Source organism: Scatophagus argus, chromosome 8 (genome assembly GCF_020382885.2).
Source record: "Scatophagus argus isolate fScaArg1 chromosome 8, fScaArg1.pri, whole genome shotgun sequence".
NCBI classification, from domain to species: Eukaryota; Metazoa; Chordata; class Actinopteri; family Scatophagidae; genus Scatophagus; species Scatophagus argus.
In genome coordinates, this window is record NC_058500.1 from 5,404,812 (window position 1) to 5,426,385 (window position 21,574).

Sequence of the window (21,574 nt, forward strand, 5' to 3'; positions counted from 1 at the left end):
AGCGGGAAGAGGAAGGAAAAAGATGACAAACACCGCTTGCATTTTTGGGGTATCAAAGCAGGCATACGCACAGAGCTGCAGCTGGAATTAGGCCATCTGAAGGCATGAGCGATCGCCTAGAGGGAGGATTCTTCCTCATGCCACATCGAGATAACACATAATCACTGACCCCAAACTTTCACACATGCACGGTACAGAAAAAACACAACCAAAACACCTGCACACATTTTGTTTTCAACCACAGCCCGAGCCATATCTGCTTTTGCCATAACCCAGTCTCCTCTGCTCGCTCTCCCGGCACAGATAGCAGAGACCTATGCTTTCTTGCCCAGAGAGGCGGTGACTCGGTTCCTAATGAGCTGTGGAGAGTGTCAGAAGAGGATGCACATCAACCCCAGCACTGCAGAGTTCAAAGGTAATGACACACATGCACATCTGACCTGTGGAAGGCTCGCTAAATCTGGAGACATCATTAACTGTTACAGGCTATTTTTGATATTAACCTTTAAGAGTGCTTAATTCCCAAATCCTCACATGGGAAAGAGTCAATTACTATGTTGCAGTGCATGCTGAGATGGTATAAACCGATCAATCTTCTACTACACCAGCCAGATATTATTGTTGAAGCATTATTTCATCATACAATTTATAGAAATGCTCATTTTGTCATAAGATAGATCTGCTCACATAGTGGGTGTTCAGGTTTTGGTTGACATCTGTGTGACAGACACTGAATGTTCTCCATTGTTCTGTCAGACAATAAATATGAGCTCAGATGTTATGAGGTGTTTGTACTGTAAAGAGTTTTTGAACTGAGCTCTCATTAATAAAACATATTGTGTATATCCATCACCGACATGATGTAACAAAGGCTAAAGAGGACCACATCTCTGGGATGGTAAAGACCCGCTGAAATGATCACAGAAGCCCTCTAGTGGCCAATGTGGACACTGCAGACAGCTCTCAGCCACATTGTTTGATTTCAGGTGTTACACGCAGTCAAGACTACCTGCTTGGATTTCAACCTTTGGCAGGATATTGCAGCAATTCTGCCTGACTCAGAGAATTTGTATGTATAATTAGCTTTCAGACCATACAGTGGGATTCTGAGCAGAAAGGAAAGAAAGTTAATTATGTTGGTGCTGTATTGATTGCTGTACTGTCCAGTTTGAATTCTAATCTTTATTCTTGTAGTTAGTATAGAGCAAAAGTTTTCAAACTCTGAGTCTGCCGCTGCTCTAACAACCAAAGGAAGTTTGTTATCTCAATTTAGCTTGCGTAGAAAAAGACGCTCCTTGTCTTACACAGTTAAATCTGATGCATCATGATGATCATTTTTGATTTTGTGTGACTTACACTTTCTCAAAGATTGGTTCATAAATCTGCTCATACATCACAGTAAAAGGCCCTTTAACTCCAGAACTTGCCAGCAAATTATCACGTTTTTAAGTTTTCTTCAATAATAAAATAATCCAGTGGTAGTCGTGTTGACAGCCATGGTTACATTTCAGACATGGACTGGTAATAGTTAATTCAGCATACTTTTAATGGAGCCTATTAAAGATACAATATTTCCCTGAGAGGGGCTCTCATATATTGATATAAACTTCACTGTTACAATCTAATACAGTGGTAAATTTACTGTGGAATCTGATCTGTCCCAGTGTAAATAGCAATTAAAAAAACACACATTGTTTTTCATGTTTATGTTTTTCTTTATGTATATGTTTATATCTTTCCACAAAGGACCACAGTCAAATTCAGAAATCAAATCTCTGTTCATTAATCAGGTCTGCAGGTGTGTTGTGGTCGGTATTCAAAAAGTATTCAAAATATTTATTGAAATAAAAGAAGCAAAATTCTACTTAGGCCTAAGTTATTTCAGTAAACCTTTAAGAGTTAAAATACCAAGTTTACTATAGTAAATGTCATAGATAAAATAGTCCCGATTCACTGATGGTTAGCTCCATCTTGATTAATCTGGATGTCTCTATAGTTATTAGACATAAATCATCATTATCTCTAAGTGTTTGTGCATCAGTCTATTTGTGGACTTACCGATGTGTTTCTGGCTAACAGAAAATGACAGACCGACCTCACTGGTCCCGGACCTCATCGATTACAACATGCCTCTTACTGCCACCTACCTGAAACAAATGAAACTGCAGTGCATGACTGCCACTGAAAGGGTAAGTACTTCCCCCTGAACGTTTGTGAAGCGTTTGTGTGCATTCAAGGCGTCCTGAGGGATTAATTAGAAAGTGAGCCACTGGTACGATCTCCCCTTTTTTTCTACTATTATTGTATCGGTATTGACTCCACAAATCCTCTGGTTATTTTCCTTTTAGTCTCTTCGAGGCTGTAGGGAGAAACACTTTGTGCAGACACAATAAGGCGTCCTTCCTCTTTTAACTTTTAATTCTGTGTTAAGGAACCAGAGCGGTCCTCCCCTGCTGGGAGGAGGAGCTCAGTGTGAAATGAGGATTAGAAAATGTTCTGTGCAGAGTGACGTCATGTGCGAGACCACTCCCATGTGTGGCTGTGACAGAAACACTCAGAAACCACTGTCACTAAAGTGCAGGGAGCGGTACTTGATGATGATGATGATGATGATGATGATGATTATGATGTCGACCTCACTCAGGCATTAATTAGGATTATCCGGAACAATGACCCAGACTGGTGAGTACAAATTAACAAATGCTCAGACTGTTGGTCGCATCTGTGTGCAGACTGGGAATGAGCAGGCCAATAATTTAATAATGGACCATAAGAGAGGGTTATTTTAGCGTCGTAGGAGACTCTGTTGTAATTTGTTCCGTAGCTCGGATGCACTGGATCAGAAAACAGTTTAAAGAAGCAGGTTTGCTCTGTTGACAAAAGCAGAAATCTTGTGAATGCATCTCTAGTCTGTTGCAGCAGCTTCTGCTCATCTGTTTGCATGTTCTTCTGCAGAACTTTGCCGGTTGTTAAGAAGGAAAACGTCCCTCAGATCCGTTTTCTATCCTGTCAACCAAACATTCTCACTGTGGTGTGCCTCCATATAGTCATTTAGATTGGACACAGGACTAAAAAACCTCACTAAAAACAGTGAAAAATCCCAATCATTTAATTGGTGCAAGCAGTTCAAAACCCAAAGTGCTTTTTTACCGGAAAAATTGGCAGTTGATAGAGTATCAAAAGGAGATTTTAATCACACTAAGTTCCAGTGAAACACCTTAAAGTATGTTGTTTGAAGTGTTTATTTGTCTCAGCTGGTGAGACAATAAAGTTTATTCTAAAGCATCCCAGTAAAGGCCACCAAGTGCTTAATTCTTTTAAAACTCTTTTAGGGGGTGCACCTGGTCTATTTAATATACTTTCCTAAAGCATAGGCATTAATGATGCACCTTTTCCAACTACTCAGTGACTGTAATTAGAGACTCTTTCCTTCTCTCTCTCTCTACCTCTTTAATGCTCACTTGGTACCTAATGGAGCTGACACTGAGCATTTTGGTCCCCCCTCGAAGCCTCTTACTGAGGGACGATTGCATATTCCCAGGAGTTTAAGCCTATTTTTGTGCTCGTGCGGGGGGAATGATGAGATGACGACATGTATTTCTGCTCTGTTTCCATCACACAGTCGTAGTTTTTGCCCCATTCTGCCAGCTGACACATGATGCCGTACATGCAGGCCAAATGGAAGTCACTATTCACGTTGGCGTGAAGTAAACTGACCCGTGTTGCTCTGTGAAGCTCATCTCTGGCCTGCGATGTGGTCATGGCTGTTCAGCAGATGATATAATTTCTGCAATTTGAAGCCAAAGCTCAGCCTTTGAATAGTTTGTGAGATTATTCCGCTCTCCTTTGCTAATCCATACCCCCGTGGTTTACTCATACGCTACAACAAGCATCTTTAGGGTCTCTACATGACAGAGTTAAAAATAGCAGCGCTCCAAGAAACATATTATTTAACAGGGCGGCTCTTGTACTTCCTGTTTTTTTCTGCTTCCAGACTCCAACATGTTTTAGTAAGAGTCAAATCAAGAAAATGTCCGTTAAAGGGCATGTGCACATTTAATTCATGTCTTAAATGTACGCTGAAAGCATTGCAGGCTGTTTTCTAAAACAGTTTCAGTGTGTGTGATGGAGGACAAATCAGAACAAATTCTCATTTTGTGCAAAAGTGCAGCCTAAAATTCAGCTGAAGCTACAAGAAATACAAGAAAATGGTGCACAAAGAGGGAATTTCATGACTTTGGGAAGTTTGTATGACTTAACTGAACTTTAAGTGGACTTTTAGACAGAACACAGACTGTGGGGTTTGTCCCTCATCACTTACACTCATACAGGTATAAGAAGGGATTTCTTTGCGGTTTGTATGAACAGCAGCAACAACTACATCAATAAACGTTAGTTTCAGTGTACATGAGGAAGTCATTGTTTTAAGATAAAAAAAGAACCTGAAATGTCGAGCGAAGTGATGAAAATCTCATCATTTCCTCCCTCTCTTCATCTTTTTTGGGATGAATGGGAAACTTGCAAGTTTTTATCAAAAGTGTGAGGGCATTTCTCTTTCTCCTGTCCCACTGTCTCCCTTCAGGATGACAGTTCAGTGAGCAGCGAGGACATGAACAGCGCTGAGCCCACGTGGGTCGCAGCTGAGCAGCCCCCAGTGCCTGAGCCCAGCCCAGCCAATGGAGAGAGAGTCAGCAACCCAACAGCCACTGTCAAAGAAGAGGACGGTAAGACATCACTGGGCCACTTTGTTCTACTGACTGTCACCGGCTGTTTTGGTCCTTTTTAGTTTCATTTACATCTGTAATTTGAAGGTAAACTCTTTGCATAGGAAGGGTACAGATTGGTGTTTTACAGGAAACAGCTTGCTTTGTTCTTAGTGGACTAATCCAAATAAATCCACTCTTACAGGGGGTGGGACACCAGCGCAGCCCCAATCCATTGTGCACCCCTCTCTCTCAGAGTACAGGGCTTACAGAAGTAGGACAAAGGCCGATATTAACCTTCACAGATTAGGAACCGCTATAGAAAAGAGTGGAAATAGGACAAATCATTAAAAGGGAGAATTACTCTGTGAACATAGGTGTGTGGAGAACGCATGTGGAGAATCAGTACATGGGCATAAACTGGGTTAAAAAGCTGTACTGTGCACACACCAGGAAGTGAAGGCTCCCCTCCCCCATCGGTCCCTCCTAACCCACATCTCTTTCCCTCTTTGCTGTTAAAACTCCTAAGATTCCCCCTTCTACACTAACTTTTATTTATCTTGACAGTTGACCCCGATACCCACTTCCTTAACAGTTTCAGAAAGCAAATATGAGACAGGAAGTCCCGCCCCCCTGTAGTTACACACCCGCTCTGCAATTCATCCTGTAATACACAAGCCCACATTTATGCTAAACGCTAAATGACAAACATCCACACACCTCATCTCTGTATGTGCGTCTTCGCCCCGTTCCCCTTGTTCCGCTCCCGCCAGATGACGACTCCTTGGAGAGCAGCGGTGCCAACAGGCTGCCGGCCCTGACCTCCCCGGAGGTGCTGGCTGTGGGTGGGAACCCCCCAGATGGTGGGGCCCCTTACGGGGAGGTGACAGAAAATGGGTTGAGCGCTCCCCTGGACTTCAGCACCACCTCGCCCTCATCCTCCTCAGAGGATCAGCAGCCGGTCAATCTGAGCGACAGACTGCTGCCTGCGGGGAGCTCGCCGCCAAACTCTTACCCCACAGACCCCAACAGGAAGTACCCCATCAAAACAGAGTACACCAACAAGGTAAGAATTGATTTGATTAGTAAGAATTTGAAATATATGGCACCTCATGAACATTTGAAAGAAACAGCTCGTGTGTCTGTGTGATCAATAAAAACGGTCTCTTTGTGTATTTTTGCATGTTTTCAGTCCCCTCCTTACAGCTCAGGAAGCTATGACTCTGTGAAAACTGAAATGAGCATGAGCGCGGAGGACTTGACGTCTGGCCGGGCACAGATAATTGATGACGACGATGACGATCATGATGACCACGATGACAGCGACAAAATCAATGATGCTGAGGGTATGGACCCTGAAAGGCTTAAAGCCTTCAATGTAAGTAGCCTGTCCATAGGTTGCAGTTTAATGAAACACATGTAGATAAAATACAACACGGTGATGGTCTTATCTGTGGCTGTGCAGTATTGATGGGCATCAGCCATCCCTGCTCAATTAATCAGATTGTTATTAGGCACAGATACTGTTCTCAGAAATGTTAAAGATGATGATTATTTATTTCTATTTTGTGCCCTATCTGTGCATTTCTGAATCCAGTGGAAGCAAAGCATGAGTGAAGAAGCAAAAAGAAGAAATATTGTTCTGAATATGAGCAATGATCCCATTTCCATCACTCCTGTTTCCACCACCTCCCCCTCCCTCTTTATCCTCTCTCCTTCCACTCTACCTCTAATGCTCCCACTTCCTCTGCCTTCTCTCTCCTCTCTTTTGTTTTCCACTCTCACACCCCTCTCTCTCCACCCCCCTCCAACCCCCACTGCATTTTTCTGCTCTACATCCCGTCTCCACCCTGCCCCCCTCTCACTGTCTCCGTCAGATGTTTGTGCGTCTGTTTGTGGACGAGAATCTGGACCGCATGGTGCCCATATCCAAACAGCCCAAGGAGAAGATCCAGGCCATAATTGAGTCCTGTAGCCGCCAGTTCCCAGAGTTCCAGGAGCGCTCCCGCAAGCGCATCCGCACCTACCTCAAATCCTGCCGCCGCATGAAAAAAGGCGGTTTTGAGGTACAAATGGCCCCAGTTGAAATATTTGTGTCTGTCTAAATCCAACATATAATCTTTAAATCTCAAAAATGTATCGTCTCACATTCATAATATGCAAAAAATCTTGCTCTTGGCTCTTGTTGGCAGATACGACCAACACCTCCTCACCTCACCTCTGCCATGGCTGAGAACATCCTCGCTGCTGCCTGTGACAATGAAACCCGAAATGCTGCCAAGAGGATGCGGCTTGACGTATACCAATCGACGGTAAATGTCTTGGCAGTTGGTGTTTGTGAATTTGCCCAGTAGGGATTTGGGAATGTACCAGGATGGCCATGCATCATTAACACCCAACTGTACAATGAAAACTACAACATGCAATAGACGACAATGTAGAACTGAAATCAGTTCATTTCTCACAGGATGAGCCCACTTCTGGTGACAAGACCAACTCGAGGGACCCAGCCCCTGTTGCCCCATCAGGGTTCTCCATCTCCAGCGCAGCTTTTGCCCAAGACCAGCTCTACACCAATGGAGGCCTCAACTACAGTCTGCGCGGATATGGGACAGTCGGCAGCAACCAGCAGAACTCTGGTGCTGCACAGTCCAATGGTGAGGCGCTTCTGTCAGTCCAGCTCAACCAAATATATATTTGATTTTTTAATTCTGTGCTTTTAGAAGAGAAGGACATTGAAAACACTGCTCAGGTAGTTAAAAGGTTGATTGACACCAGAAACAAAAAGACATAAAAATGTCATTTCTCATTTGAGCGTCCGCTTATTTGAAGAAATGATCTCCAATCCAAAGAACAAGTTGCAACTGACTTTTTCTGAAACAGAAAGTGTTTTACATACTAACATGCTAAACTGTCAGAGTAAACGTTAAAATATTGTATGTCCGCATGTAGCTCAAGGCGTTGCTTTGTCTGAATGCAGGCTTAGATACGACTGAAGGGAAGACAAAAAATGTTTTTTATAAATCAGAATTGTTTGATAATCAACGTGCAAGAATCTCCTTTTCTCCAAGATACCAAGTATCTCTGTGATGCATCTCTGAAATACTTGATGGGCATTTTTCTCTGCTGGTAGAGAGGTATTTATGTCATAGTCTGACAGCTCAACATCTAAAGATTTCTCAGGGAAGCTTTCTAATGTTACTTGCTGTTCCCGGACGTTTTTCTTAAATCATCCCTGTTGTTTCTGCAGGTCCCACAGATCTGAGTATGAAGTCAGTTGCCCCAAACTCCTCCTCCTCCAGCTCCAACAGTCACGGTCAGGGAGGTGGAGGCGGTGGAGCTTCGGCTCAGCTCAGCCCTCCGGAGGTCACAGCGGTGAGGCAGCTCATCGCGGGATACCGGGAGTCCGCCGCCTTCCTGCTGCGCTCAGCAGATGAGCTGGAAAACCTGATCCTGCAGCAGAACTGAGTCCGAGCTCGACGGCGGCGAGACCTTCTTCTAGCCTGTCCACCTTTGTTGCTCTCTGATACACGTATTTGGGCAGACTTGCATACAAAGACACAAGTACACGAGTGATACTGCAGTGCACAGTGGGTCCTGTAGGTATGGTATCTTTACTCATTACAACATGTTTATGTATTTGGACGGGCCAGGACATATCACAGGCTGAAAAAAATGTTTATTTATGCATTTGGTTCACTTTGACCTTAGTGCCCTGTTATCTGTAGCCATTCATCCCATTCATTTTACCACTTCAGCCTCCATTCGTCTCAGGAAGTGATGATCTATGTGAAAAAATGATCTGCACTGGTACATGGGGGGGGGGGGGGGGGGGGGGTACCAGACGTGTTAACCTTGAATTAGCTGTGACCATAACGCCACATTGGCTTGTTTGTGCAGATGTTTGGACAAATTAATGGTTAAATAGTGGTGATTTAGTGTCATCATCTTGTTTCTACCTTTACCCAAAATGTAAAATATGCTGTACAGTGGCATGATTTGATCGGCTCATCAAAATCGAGTCGATAACTCTCTGAAAAATCACTTCTGCATTGCTGTCTGAAAGAGCGTAGATGAATCGCTGCTAAATCCACTGACCTGTTAACCTCAACAGCTACTGAAGGACGTGCTGACTTAGATATACGCAGAAAGAAAAATGTAGAGAAAGAAAAAACAAACAAACAAACAACAGTGTTTGTCAGTTTTCACCTGTAAATGTCGACCAACAGGCCGTGTGGTCAGAAAGTTTCCAGATTGTTAGGCACGTGGTTAATAGAGACAAAGACTCATTACACAACATGACTTCATTTCCAGTTATTTTATCAAGAATACTTCTATCACGGGCAATTCCTCGGTACTTAAAAAGGAGGGAGGCTTTTAAGAAGCATGGGTATGCAAATTGAGGTCACAGACACCTGTCAGGGAAATAAAGGAGATTAATATATTGTTTAGACTCATGGTTTTATAACCAGCGCTACTGGAAAAGTGGAAAAAGGTGCAATATTGAAGATAATCAGTAATGGTGTGCTTAGTGAAATGACTGTCAGACTTGCCGGAGCGTTTTGAGGTAAAAGGGGGAGTTCTTTACCACAATCTCCTCCTGCTGTAACTGTCAAGTAGTAAAAACAAAAAGAAAAGAAAAAAGAAATGATATCCCATGCAGCATTGTAGCCAATTTCAATGTTGTTGTTTGTTGTGAATACTGATCTTCATTGCATACCTCATAACAGAGGCACTTTCGTGTACTGGGATCAGTTATCCATAGCGATAAAAGGAAATAGGACCTGGCAGAAAAATGAGACTTAATGTTGCACGTCTTTTTTTGTTTTTTGGTGAAGGAATTGTGAGTATTTTTTATGTTAAAGAGGGCACGTTGAGCTCAGACGCATCTGTTAACTGTAACAGTAAAATGAATGCAGCGGCATCACCCTCACACCCATCTGACTTTACTGCATGCAGTGTGTGTGTGTGTGTGTGTGTGGGCTGCACAGACAAAAGAAACCCCGTCCGTCTGTATCGTCCCCTCTGACCTCGGCTGCGTCAAACCTTCTCTCCAACATCTCCTCTCATTGTGTCACCGTGTCAGAAAACACACTGAAAAGAAGCAAGAGACAATCTTTTGAAAAAGGTGTAATCGCATCACAGTTTACTCTCCCAGCTTTCTGCTATGGTGTGTGTGTGTGTGTGTGTGTGTGTATGTGTGTGTGCGTGGTCTGAGGGCACACAAGAGTACTCAAAGCAGATCTAGAGCACAGTCTCACAGCAGACACTTTTAATGGTGAGTCACTCAGCACAAAAAACTGTCGTTTAAGCGTATGGATGTGGATTTTTTGTTGTTGGCCTAAGTGTTGATATTGACAGTATGTCAGTTTCTGTGTGTGTTTGTGTGTGTTTGTGTGTGTGTGTGTGTGGAGTGACCCAGTTTTCAATCTGTGAAGATTTAATTCAGTCGGCTGAAACATTCCAAACAAGGACGATGACTCTTCAGAAGCAGCCTGAAAGTGGCGCCTTACTGATTTGTCAAAGTTTAGAGAGATATATTTCTGTATTTATCACAAATCTATCGTATTTATCAGTTATTTAGCATAAAACAGTCTATTCCAGTGCCATTCGTAAACTTTTCACCACCACTACTACTACCATTTCGCTTTACAGTTGGATTTCCATGCTAAATGAGTTAAGTTTTTAGGGTTTTTTTTGTTACCGTGCCATGATTGGGCTGTGTTACATTTACATTTAAATTCTATTGCAAGTTTGGAAGCACTTTATAGCTCAGGATTAAGGTAACGTAACACAGTGACGTGAGTGTGTCTTTACCTCATTTGGAATATCAGCTTCAGTTCAAACATACTGAGAACTGATTACGACAAAGGACAGTTTGACTCGACTCAATCAGAAGCGGCTGTCAGTAGGCTTTATTGATGACTATAATAATAATAATAAAAAAAAACAACAAGAAAGCGGCTTCTTTGTGACAAGCTTATTGGAGCGCAGTTTGAACTCATCAGTTTGCTCGGTCCGTCTGAGGGGTGTTTCATAAAGGCAGCCTGTTGTGAAAAGAAACCAGGATGAATCTGTTTCATACAGCCGCTTTGGAGCTCACGTGGACATTCAGATGTTGTGTCTGGTTTATTTCACGCCTTTTGAAACACAGACACAGCATTGTTCGAAGCCACGGAGCGACGCATATTCAACTACTAGTATACAGAGTAAAATATTACAGCAGAAGCTTACAACATCACTGCAGCTTTCTGCTGTTTGTTTCAGATCAGACTGACAGAAGCAGAGATGAACTTTGCTTGATGCTGCGCTCTGCTTGCAGCCGTGATACTGTGGCTTCTGCATGAATGACATGAACTTTGTACAATTAGTGCTGAAAACTAACATAAGAGGCAAAACGTAATTGACATTTTTCCTAATAAAAATGCATCCTTTGACAGTATGCGATGTGAGAGGAGTCGTGGGGATTATTCCACAGAGGATTATTATCACCTGAATCTCGGTCCTCTCTCAGTTTTACGGAGCTTTAAAGGGAGTTTCAGCTTGTTTAACTGTCTGACCCCCCGACTTAACTGTTTTTGTTCATTCTGCCACAGCAGCAGCAGGCAGCTGTCTTCAGTGAAAATGCTCTAAAAACCCACTGTACAGTACCTGCACAGCACCAAACAGCAGGCAGACACAATTAGCAACTGCCTTGTGAACATGGTGGAACATTTAGCAGCAAAAGAACCAGAAATTTCCCTCAGGAGTCGGTAGAGACCAAAAACAGAGCTGAAAGAGGGTGAATTCTGAACTTGTGTTCATCATGTGGACAGAAATGTGACTTTAAACGACTAACAATGTTGCTCCTGTCTGCCACTTTCTGCAGATGTAATGAATGGATTTCTGTGTGTTTGGTTCTTTACATTCCTTATGTGACATTTAAAGCAACTAGAAACGGTGGAATAGTTTCTTAATGAGTTGGGTCAAAACTGTTCATCAGTTTTAACTGCTGTGCATTTAAAAGCACCCAAGCGGACTTAGAATGAAGATATGAAGTCAGATTTGAATTATACCATTTAATGCATCACATGTTGACATGTGACCTCAATTTTACATGTTGTGCAGACTGTTCACAGTGCAGAGGAGCCTTCAGTGTTTCAGTCTGACAGATTGATTGTGACGTTCTTCAGGCCTGAGGTGAAGCTGAGCCTGAAAACTAACCTCACCAGGACCGGGTTGGTCTACACTGATGTAGATCAGATGTACGGTATTTAAACGTCCTGAGTTTCTGAGATAATCCTGTTTTCAGTGGTTTATGAAACACCCCTCTGGACTCAAACAGCCGTGCCGGTAATCGTGGATGTAAGTGGGACCTGAGTCCTCACACATGTCTTCCTCGTCTCCTCCAACTGTTTGTTTGTTACTGTAGCCATAGCAGATCCTCCTCACTTCATGTCTAACTCAGTGATGCCATGTTGATCTTGTCTCGTCTCCACAACCGAACGTTAGCTTGCGGATTTGTAAACTGTCTTAAGTCTACGCTGAGCAACATTTTAGCCGTGTGCTGGAGTTACTGTGATCAACGACAACTGACGTGTGTTGTCATGTTGTTGTTGTTTTCTTGTTTTTTGTTGTTTTTGTTTTGTTTTTTTCTAATAATGCCCAATGGATTTTCTCATTGTATTGACTGGACGATGTAATCTATTGGTGTTGATTAAAATGCCCTGGTAGCTTGTGGATTGCTAAAGTGGTCAGATAAATGTACTGTATAGCTGTACAAAGAGTGATAAAAGATGTTTTAGATCTTTCTTTTTTCTGTGGGTACAGCACTGTTTAAAAAAAAAAATCAAAGTGGTTTTAGCCCTTGCCTGTTTTAACTTATCATTTGGTGGTGGTCTGTATTACTTCTATTGTTATTTATATTATTTCAATTGTTGCCTCTCCTGCACTGGTGAGAGACTGTAGCTCTGTGCAGGGGGTCGTACTGTAAACCTGTGTGAAGCTTTGTATTTTCCCCTCTGGTTTTGGACTCAGTGAAAGTGTGATGTTTACATGTACAGTTTTTCAGAATACTCTTTTTTTTTGCATTTTTTTTTCAGGCTATTTCTGTTTCGCCTCACCTCAGCCCCTAATCTGTGTACATTTGCCCAGATATTTTTTTTCTTTTGTTGTTCCATTGCATCCAGTGCAGACGTGACCTCTTTGACTACTTGGTCACACGGTCAGAGCGGCGCCGTGACAACTGGTTGTGGTCAACTCCGGTGATGTGGTGGCTTCCAGCATTTTTTTAAAAAAAAGGTAATCTTAAGTAAAAGCGAGCTTCACAACTTCTCAAAGTGGACCAGCGACGATTTATTAAAAGAATCAAGATGACTTTAATGAGCTGTTTTAGAATACTATTGTGGCCTGAGTGGAGATCGGCTGGGTGTCGGTACATTTATTATACTACATTAAGTGCTCAGAATCTTTTAATATCCCGACTGTATTGTCAGGGAAAACTCCTTGTCCTTAACCCAACTGGTACCCTGAAGGTACACTTTGACCTGTTGTAATATCTCCTCGGTAACATAAAAGCCATTCCCCTCTCCTGGCCTTTTAAGGGGAACCCATAAACCTCAGGAAATACTGAATCTCCAAGTTTAGTTTTTATCCACTGATTTCTTCTGAAATGAGATTTAATTCTCTAACAAAAACCATTAACATTTATATGAGATGTCTATTGTTTTGTACATTTATCATTGTGATTTAAAAGTGGAGCTTTTTCCAGTACCTGTGACTTAATATTTTGAGGTTTGTTTTTTTTGTTTGTTTTTTTGTTTTTTTTTTTGGAGTGTTTATAGGTATGGATATTTATTATTATATGTGAAACTACAAAAAGACAAAAGAAAAGGTTGAACCTGTTTCATTTGTATGTTTCATGCAAAACTGTCCAGGTGAGATTCTCTCTGCCTCTTACATATCACTTATGAGGGACCTGTGTTTGTTTGGAAATAGCGCTTTTTCAGTGTTGCATCAACGCTATGGAAAAAAAAAACAACTTAAAGAAAAAAACAACAGCGGTTTACCAACAGCAGAGTTGAAAGGCTCTCCTCTTCTCCTGAGATGTCAGTAATTGAATAAAATAGTGCGATGAGCTATCTAACCGGGACCTCCCCTGTGCTTTCTTTCTTTCTTCTTCTTTTTTTTTTTGGTTAAAAAAATCTGCAAACATTATAGTCTCACATCAAAAAGAAAGCATACAAGCCGTGTGACACACATTTACTGTTTTCAGGAGTGAAGATGTTTGTCCACAAGATGGCAACAGAGTTGCAGAAAGCAGGAAGGGAAAAATAGTTGGAAGAACACAACCTGTATGGGCTGGACAGAAGAAACTACATTACTGTCCCTGCTAAATGAAAAATAAAGACTGTTGATAAGAAAGCTCATTCTTATGTCCTCACTATGCATGTAGGAGCAGGTGACGACTGTAGGTCTTTGAGATACACTATATGGACCAAAATATTGGAACACAGCTCTTTATTATTGAATTCAGGAGTGGGATGGGGCTGTTATTCAGGTTCGGCCCTTTAATCCCAGTGAAGGGAAATCTTAATGCTTCAGCATACCAAGACATTTTGGACAATGCTATGCTTCCAACCTGAAGGCCCTTTTCTATTCCAGCATGACTGTGTCCCAGTGCACAAAGCAAAGCTCCATAAAGACATGGTTGGATGAGTTTGGTGTGGAAGAACTTGACTGGCCCACACAGAGTCCTGACCTCAACCCCATCCAACACCTTTGGGATGAACTGGAACGGAGATTGTGAGCCAGGCCTTTTGATCCAACATCAGTGTCTGACCTCACAAATGCTCTACTGCATGAATGGGAAAAAATTCCCACAGAAACACTCCAACATGTTGTGGAAAGCCTTCTAGGAGAGTGGAAGCTGCAAAGCTGTCTGTGTGTTTAGACTGAGACGTCATTGAAGTCCCTGTTGGTGTCATAATCAGGTGCCTCAATACTTTTGTCCATATAGTGTATTTATTTCTAAGCAGTTGTGAAAAGAAGAGGCCTACAGGACATCAGAAAACAATGAGATTCTGTCCACATGCGTGGACTAACGTGGACTAAAGGTGTTGTATAACGAGCTAGCACATTAGCAAGAAACTCACCCACAAAAAGCGCGGACTGTAAGTGCCAAATTAGATTCACTGCCCCTCATCCAAGGTTTAAAGAAAACACTGCGACACAATATATTATAACTGAGTGAACACGTCGAAAAGAAAAGAAAAGAGTAAAATACATAGCAGTTAGCCCCGACACTTTTCTGTTACGTTGAATGTTGTAGCCTATTAGCAACACATTTACAGCTTCGACTGCTAACTCGCTTGGTTGGCAGCAAAAGTTGACAAATCACAAACCAAAACGTTCACACGTAAAGTTTTGAGAGTAGGTAGAAGATATTTGTTAGTGTTTGTTCCGTTGTTGGCCTCTGTTCCGTCAAAACAAACACTAATTAGCTCTGCTTTAATTGATTGCGTTAACACAACTGTGGTGCTCTTATTAAAATCTTATTAAATGTGCTGCATGACCTCACGTATTTTTAGTCCGGTGGTCTTGGCTTCACGTAGTCTGACCCAGTTTTAGCTTGCGTGGTTTGTGATTTCACACTGGAAGTGGAGCAGTGACGCTGGCACATGTTTTGGCAGAGCTTGACGCGGGTGTGAGAGCACTCACAGCTGGCTGCACGCGCGAAACGGACGCTGCGTGCTCCACCAGACTCAGGTCGACGTGACGCGGCAGCGACGTCATCGTTTCCGTACTTGTTTTTCTTTTCCTCACTGTGTAATTTAAGTCAAATGCAGATTTTAGTAATTATGAGTCACCAGGTGTGGGGAAAGCGTTGGAGTCTTTCTCTTAAAAAGTGTTAGTAGCAAAATACGTTTTAGGTTTCAGGAGTAAATTGTGGAAATGTTACTATATTATCATGTCATTATGAGCCTGTTCAATTTTAACACTGACTGAGATCATTTTAATTGTTTTATACACTGCTGGGCAGTTAAATCTATGAAGGCACATCATGTTTTATTCAGCTTAAAAGTTACTGAAAGAGTTTTTTATTTTTTTTGCTTTAGTTAAGAAGTAATACCATCATGTAAAACTACTCAGCTACAAGCAAAAGATTTAAGAGCAAAATGTTCTTAAAGTAGGCCACATGGGAAAATGACCCCCGTGAGTGTTTTATCAGTGATGTGTTTCCATCTGAGCAGCTTTTTAACGTTATAGCTGGTCCAGATGAGCCTGATTTTAACTGATTTATAATCCAGGGGGCCAAGCTGGTAATCAGTCCAACCGTTTGGCCATGTCCTAAATTCTGGAATAAATATTTTCCACACATTTATAGGTAGCAATTTAAAAATGTATTCATTTTTTTCAAACCCAGCTTGGCTTCAGGTGACCCGCTTCACAACAGGTTCTAGAGAGAAAACATTAACAAACTGTTCAAGTTCACAAAAAACTGCAGTTGTTTATCAGTAAAGGTCCAACACTTGAACTATCAGATCAGCTTCACACGAAATCTCCGGGGTATTTCCGAAAATCCCCAAAATGATCCACACAGCAAATACAAATAAACAAGTGTGTCCTGTGGAGATGATCAGTCGCAGTGGGACTTTGACAGCATCACTCCGGTGTTGACACTGAAAGCCCCCGAGCGACACGTGGACTCAGCATGAGTAGCTCAGCACTTCACGTTGAGTGTTCATGCTGCTGATCAAATATAGACCTAAAACCGGACACCACCTGGTCCCCTGTAGACTTTCTGAACCCACTTCACATGCAAAGACAAACACTTAACATTACACAACGATGTGCTGTGTGTGCTGTGGGGTGTGGGGGGGTCAGACTCTTTGGCAGCACCGGGTCTTGGTTGGGCCAGATGCCTTTGTCCCAGATTCCCCTGCCCAGCCGTGCAAATATTTTCCACCCAATAGAAGCAATGACGGCTGACCAGTGTATTAAAAGACTCTGACGCGAGAACAGAGTTTCACTGAGCGTCAAAAGAAATGCAGTTAAAATTTACATTTACTTATTTTAACTGCATTTCTTTAAGGATGGACTTGCAGGAAAAGCTGTGAAATGCATGCATTGTGTCCTTCCACAGCCTAAGAACAACAGCAACGATAAAAACACAAAATACATGACAAAGAACAGGATCGAATCATCACACTTCAGCAGATAAAAAAATAAAAAATAAAGGTAAAAAAGTAAAGGTAAACCATGTAACCTTGCATAGTGGCATTGATTAAATACATTACGGCTTCATTATAATGGGCCTTGCATTTGGTATCTTATTTTTTACTTTTACATGAACAGTATAATGTCGTATTTAACTATTCTAACTTTTGCTCAGGGTTCTGTAGCATCACCAAAATCCTTCGTGTTTTTCCTTTTTCTCCCCTCCATCTGGTGCATTGCTTATCATTGCAACTCGTACTCTTTCTTACATAAATATTCTGCGGATTTGTCCTTCACCTTGACCTGTAAAAGTTAACCCAGAACGCGCTCACCAATAATAATTTCTTTTTAAAATAAAGCATGTGCATGACAGGAAACTCCCGTGCCAATTAGGTGACATGGGAGTCTGTGTTTGTACTTGGCCGTGACCAGGGGACATTTTTAGACACACAAGTGCTTCTCTGCTACGTGACCTGGAATGGATCAGCTTTATAGGACGGGTAGGACAGGCAGTTTTAATATGAGTTGCTTGATGTCCTGAAAACATGACTCATGTCGCCTAAATGACAAAATCTTTGTCCCAGTACGCTGCTCCACGTACAGTACTGGAAATGTTTGATTTTCCTGTTTGGACAGAGAGATTATCAGCAGAGGTGAACTGTAACCAGACTTTGTTCAGACTATTCTTAGTTGTCAACGAACACATTGCAAAATGTTCCCATTGATTTCACAGAAGAGTCCATTCAGAGAACCAGTGCACTTAGTGATCAATCTGACAGTCAATGGTGCCCCATGGCTTCACAGAACAATATTTTTAAGATCCAAATGACGAGGAATTGAGCTAAATTATATTTTTAAAAATTCACTAAAGATTGGTTTTAGGACAAAGATTGCAGGTGAGCATTAAATGTTTGAAAGCAATTCTAGTAAATATGTAAGACTTAATTCCAGCACTTCAACTACTTTATTTTTAGGGTGTACAGTCACTATGGAAGGATGTGTGACAAAACTGTTAGCTGACCAGTGATCTGCTTTCAGAAATGTTTTGCGCAGACATACATTTACTTAAATATGGCACAACACGCTGCATGTGTTTCAACATATTTGAACCACATTAAATACCATTAAATTGTCCTGACCTTTACTTTTCCAGAAGCTGCTGACCCACATTCGAGCTCAGATGAGGCCTCATGTAAGCTATTAACAGCTGAATTAATCGTTGCTAATCATAAGGAAGCTAAACAGATTAGGTCTGTTTGGTAAGTAGGCTGTTTGTGCTCCCTGTCAGAGTTATAAAACAGCTGCTCTGGTGAGTGGATCACCTGAAGACACTTCAGTTTCATAAACACACAAAATAGATTATGTCACAAATTGGTAAATAATAACAATAATAATAAAGAAAACCTCTAAGGGTTAATAATAACAGCTGTGAGATCAATAAAACACAATGTAAGTACTGACTGCGAGCTTTTTATTTATTAACAGTGTCAAGTGATGAGGAGAACACAATGAAAAAACTTTTTACATACTTGTTTTTGTTTGTTTTTTTAAACATTTGGTCATAATAAAAAGATGCTATACACAGGCAAATACGAAAAGCAAACTCTACAGACTAGAGGTGACAAACGCCACCATCCATCACCACCATCATCTCCATCTCTTCGTGACGGATGGCAAGATGATGGCGAGGGAGGTGCGAGGAGGGACGGGGAGATCCAGGCTGGCAGGGAAGGGAGTCTAGGAGGAGGCTGGTGGAGCGGTTGTAGCTTCAGGCTTTCCACTTTCACTGCTCTCGCTGACTTGTCTTTTCAAAACCATTTCCCTGGCGATGCAGGTCACCTGACCGTTGGTCACTGTGTAGGTTCCGCTTCTGCAACACAAAGGAACGTTTCAATCGCCTGAACCGAGAAGAACACGAGCACCACAACTGCCCCTGATGATGCTAATGTGGTTGTGTTCAGATATCACAACACCCACTTTTGATTTTCGGATCCGCTCTGCATGCCGGGCTGGTTCTGTTTCCCGAAGAAAAATGATGTCCACCAGTGGCCAGAATCTTGCCTTGGAAGTCCTGCGAAGAGCAAAAGGAATGTTAGACAGGAACTCGGTTTGGAAGCTTAAGCTTAGGTGCTTAAACCCTTTTTCATACCTGGGTGGTGTGGAATGACCTCTCCTATGTACTCGGCGCTGCCACAGGAGCTGCTGCTGGAGGCGGACCCGAGGCGCCCTGAAATAAGAGTACTTCCTTTTAGTTTATCAAAAGACAAAAATCAGCCTTCCACAGAGAGATAAAAATAGTGGTGCAAATAGCAGAGCACACAGAAAACATCTCACTCACTTCTGTAGTAATCGTGGGTGGCGATGAGGGAGCCACCTGATGGAATTGCTGCCATTTTCTCCGACCTTAGGTGGAAAAACCGCTCAAAAGATGGAAAATGGTAACCTGGAGGAGAGACAGAGGAAACACAGGTCTCATTAGGCTGAAAATAAAATGACAAAAATGTTTTCACCATCATTCCTGTCCATTTGATCTCATCTTGTTTTATAACCCTTTCATTTCGTGCATATTGTCAAACACCAAATTCTCTTGTTACTGAAAAAAAAAAAAAGCACAGCGTCCAGGGCTTCAGGCCGTAACTCGGCACAAACACACTGCCTGGGACATGAGGTGAAAGAACACCTGCACTGACAGCATATCAACGCGTCACCCAGGACTCATTTCTGGGAAGCTTTTGCTGCATGCGTTCATGCCCTCTGTGCTGTATTCCACATGTCCACAGGCCTTTGCTGCAGAGTGATAAAGCAGCAGCAGCTGCCTCCTGGAGTCTGGTTTCCCATCACTCAAATAACAGGAGCGTGTGTGCGTGTGTGTGTGTGTGTGTGTGTGTGTGTGTGTGTGTGTGCGTGTGTGCGTGTGACAGAGCGTGTCCACATGTTCGGGCTGAACTCGAGCAGCTCTGTGCACGAGCTGGCTGCGTGACCACAGAAAGTGACCTGACGAATGGTTATTCTGGTGTTCTTGCCAAACAGGAAATATTTTCATTACTAGAAGACATCCGAGCTACTACTGTGTTCATTCAAGAAGTTACAGATGGCATGGTTCTATCCAACTTTCTTAATGGGAAAAAATAAAGTTAAACTTGAGCCTTTTCGGGGCCTGTTTACACTGCATAAGGTAGGATACGTTTGTCAGCCTGCAGACTGAGAACCAGCTGAAGCCTGCAAAGCTTAACATCAGCTGAGCAGCAGATGGCTTTGGGGATTTCAGGGAGCAGAGCGACAGAAGTCCAGATAAACACAGCAGCTGACGCATTTAAACGCACCACTTACACAACCGCCAGTAAACAACTTTACCCACAGGCTGGTAGCCTGTTTACTATATGTGTTTATAAAAATGCATATGGACTTGCAGAGAACAAGCTAATGAAGTGTTTTCTGAGCGTATAGCAGGCAGGACAACAGCTTGACAGGAAACTCGTGCAGAAAGTACCTTTGTAGGCCTAATAGAGACAGGCGTTGATGTGTGTGAGGGAAGACTGAGGAGGAAAGACATCACCGTTGTAACATAAACGTTGAGGATGGCAGCTGTCCTCGAGACACACGTGAGCACACCAAAAGGACACCTGAGAAATGCTACAGCTCTTTTTTCTAATTATTGCGACCTACCTTGAAGATAAGGATGTTGTTGTTGGCACCGGATGCGGCTGAAAGGTGCGGATGGCTTGAAGTGGAAGAGGAGCTAGTTGTTACAATGGCCCATTTGTGGATGAACTGACTGAGTTGACCCCTCTAGGTCAATTCACTCTCGCTGACACTGACTGTGCAGGCGGCCGGCCGACTTTTATAGAGCCTGGTGTCGCCCCCTCCCTTCCCTCGGCGCGTGCTGCTGCCGCACGGGGCGGAGACTGTGGCCGCTCGAGGACGCGGAACGTGCTGTTATTCTGTTTGCCCTGGGCTGGAACCCAGTGACACCAGCCGTCGGAGGCTTCGCTTAGGCGTTAATTAGCTAACGTTAACCCGGTGACGGCAGAGACGTGCAGCAAGCTAACAGCAGATAGCTGCCGACTTTTGGGACTGAATCGGAGACAAAACATTACGAAACATTAACGTAGTATTAACTTCAAAAGTAATGTTTGATTTTAATTAAGTTTATAAACTAACTAATATTGTAGTATATGAAATATAGAAAGCGTTGTATGAATATCTGTCTGTCTCATATTCTTGAGCTCATAAATCCGGCGTGTTGTTACCACTCCCTGGTGGTCTAGTGGTTAGGATTCGGCGCTCTCACCGCCGCGGCCCGGGTTCGATTCCCGGTCAGGGAACATGTCTTTTTTTTGGTACTCCTTCTGTTCTCTCCTCAACTATTGTGACCCTCGTTTTGGCACGTCCAGAACGTGTATGAATAAAAATAATGACTTTATTGTCATTATTATGACAGCAGTATACATACATATGAACTGATCTCTCTTCTGGCTCTATCAGCTTTTGAATTGTGTCAATTGCATTGGATCAGGCGCAGTGGTTGAGAGACATCTAGTTTCCATCCAGTGAAACAGAACTGTTAATACATTTGAAGCCCCTAGCGCCACCCAAAGGCTCAATATAAAACACATTTTCTCTCAGAAATGGCAGCAAGACTTTTAATTAACACTAACATCACTACTGTCTAA

At 42.5% G+C, this 21,574-nt stretch overlaps 2 protein-coding genes and 1 non-coding gene across 3 annotated transcripts in view; 2 read left to right on the top strand and 1 right to left on the bottom strand.

The window, feature by feature from the left end:
- The window catches only part of nol4la (nucleolar protein 4-like a), a 24,575-nt gene extending 10,739 nt beyond the window's left edge, over window positions 1–13,836 (top strand). The window contains exons 3-11 of the mRNA XM_046396275.1: window positions 304–415; window positions 2,080–2,189; window positions 4,583–4,724; window positions 5,477–5,769; window positions 5,896–6,081; window positions 6,581–6,769; window positions 6,896–7,015; window positions 7,171–7,360; window positions 7,954–13,836. Of these exons, the coding sequence (XP_046252231.1) occupies window positions 304–415; window positions 2,080–2,189; window positions 4,583–4,724; window positions 5,477–5,769; window positions 5,896–6,081; window positions 6,581–6,769; window positions 6,896–7,015; window positions 7,171–7,360; window positions 7,954–8,171 (1,560 nt within the window). The 3' untranslated portion in view covers window positions 8,172–13,836. The remainder of the gene's footprint in view (window positions 1–303; window positions 416–2,079; window positions 2,190–4,582; window positions 4,725–5,476; window positions 5,770–5,895; window positions 6,082–6,580; window positions 6,770–6,895; window positions 7,016–7,170; window positions 7,361–7,953) is intronic.
- Window positions 13,837–18,355: 4,519 nt separating this feature from the next.
- LOC124063716 (pancreatic progenitor cell differentiation and proliferation factor B-like) lies at window positions 18,356–20,730 on the bottom strand. Its single transcript, XM_046397647.1, has 5 exons — window positions 20,568–20,730; window positions 19,240–19,344; window positions 19,051–19,128; window positions 18,879–18,972; window positions 18,356–18,771 (listed from the first exon to the last, which is right to left on the bottom strand). The coding sequence occupies exons 2-5, from the start codon at window positions 19,292–19,294 to the stop codon at window positions 18,639–18,641; spliced, it is 360 nt and encodes a 119-aa protein (XP_046253603.1). The 5' UTR covers window positions 19,295–19,344; window positions 20,568–20,730; the 3' UTR covers window positions 18,356–18,638.
- Window positions 20,731–21,154: 424 nt separating this feature from the next.
- On the top strand, window positions 21,155–21,226 carry trnae-cuc. The gene has a single exon. It is a non-coding gene; the product is annotated as a tRNA-Glu (tRNA).
- Window positions 21,227–21,574: the final 348 nt, after the last annotated feature.

Bases quoted from the DNA above. Each gene is read 5' to 3' on its own strand.
- LOC124063716 (XM_046397647.1), bottom strand. From the start codon at position 19,294: ATGGCAGCAATTCCATCAGGTGGCTCCCTCATCGCCACCCACGATTAC. The intron at 19,129-19,239 runs GTGAGTGAGATG...CTCTTATTTCAG, and splicing joins CACCCACGATTACTACAGAA to GGCGCCTCGGGTCCGCCTCC. The intron at 18,973-19,050 runs GTATGAAAAAGG...TGCTCTTCGCAG, and splicing joins GGTCATTCCACACCACCCAG to GACTTCCAAGGCAAGATTCT.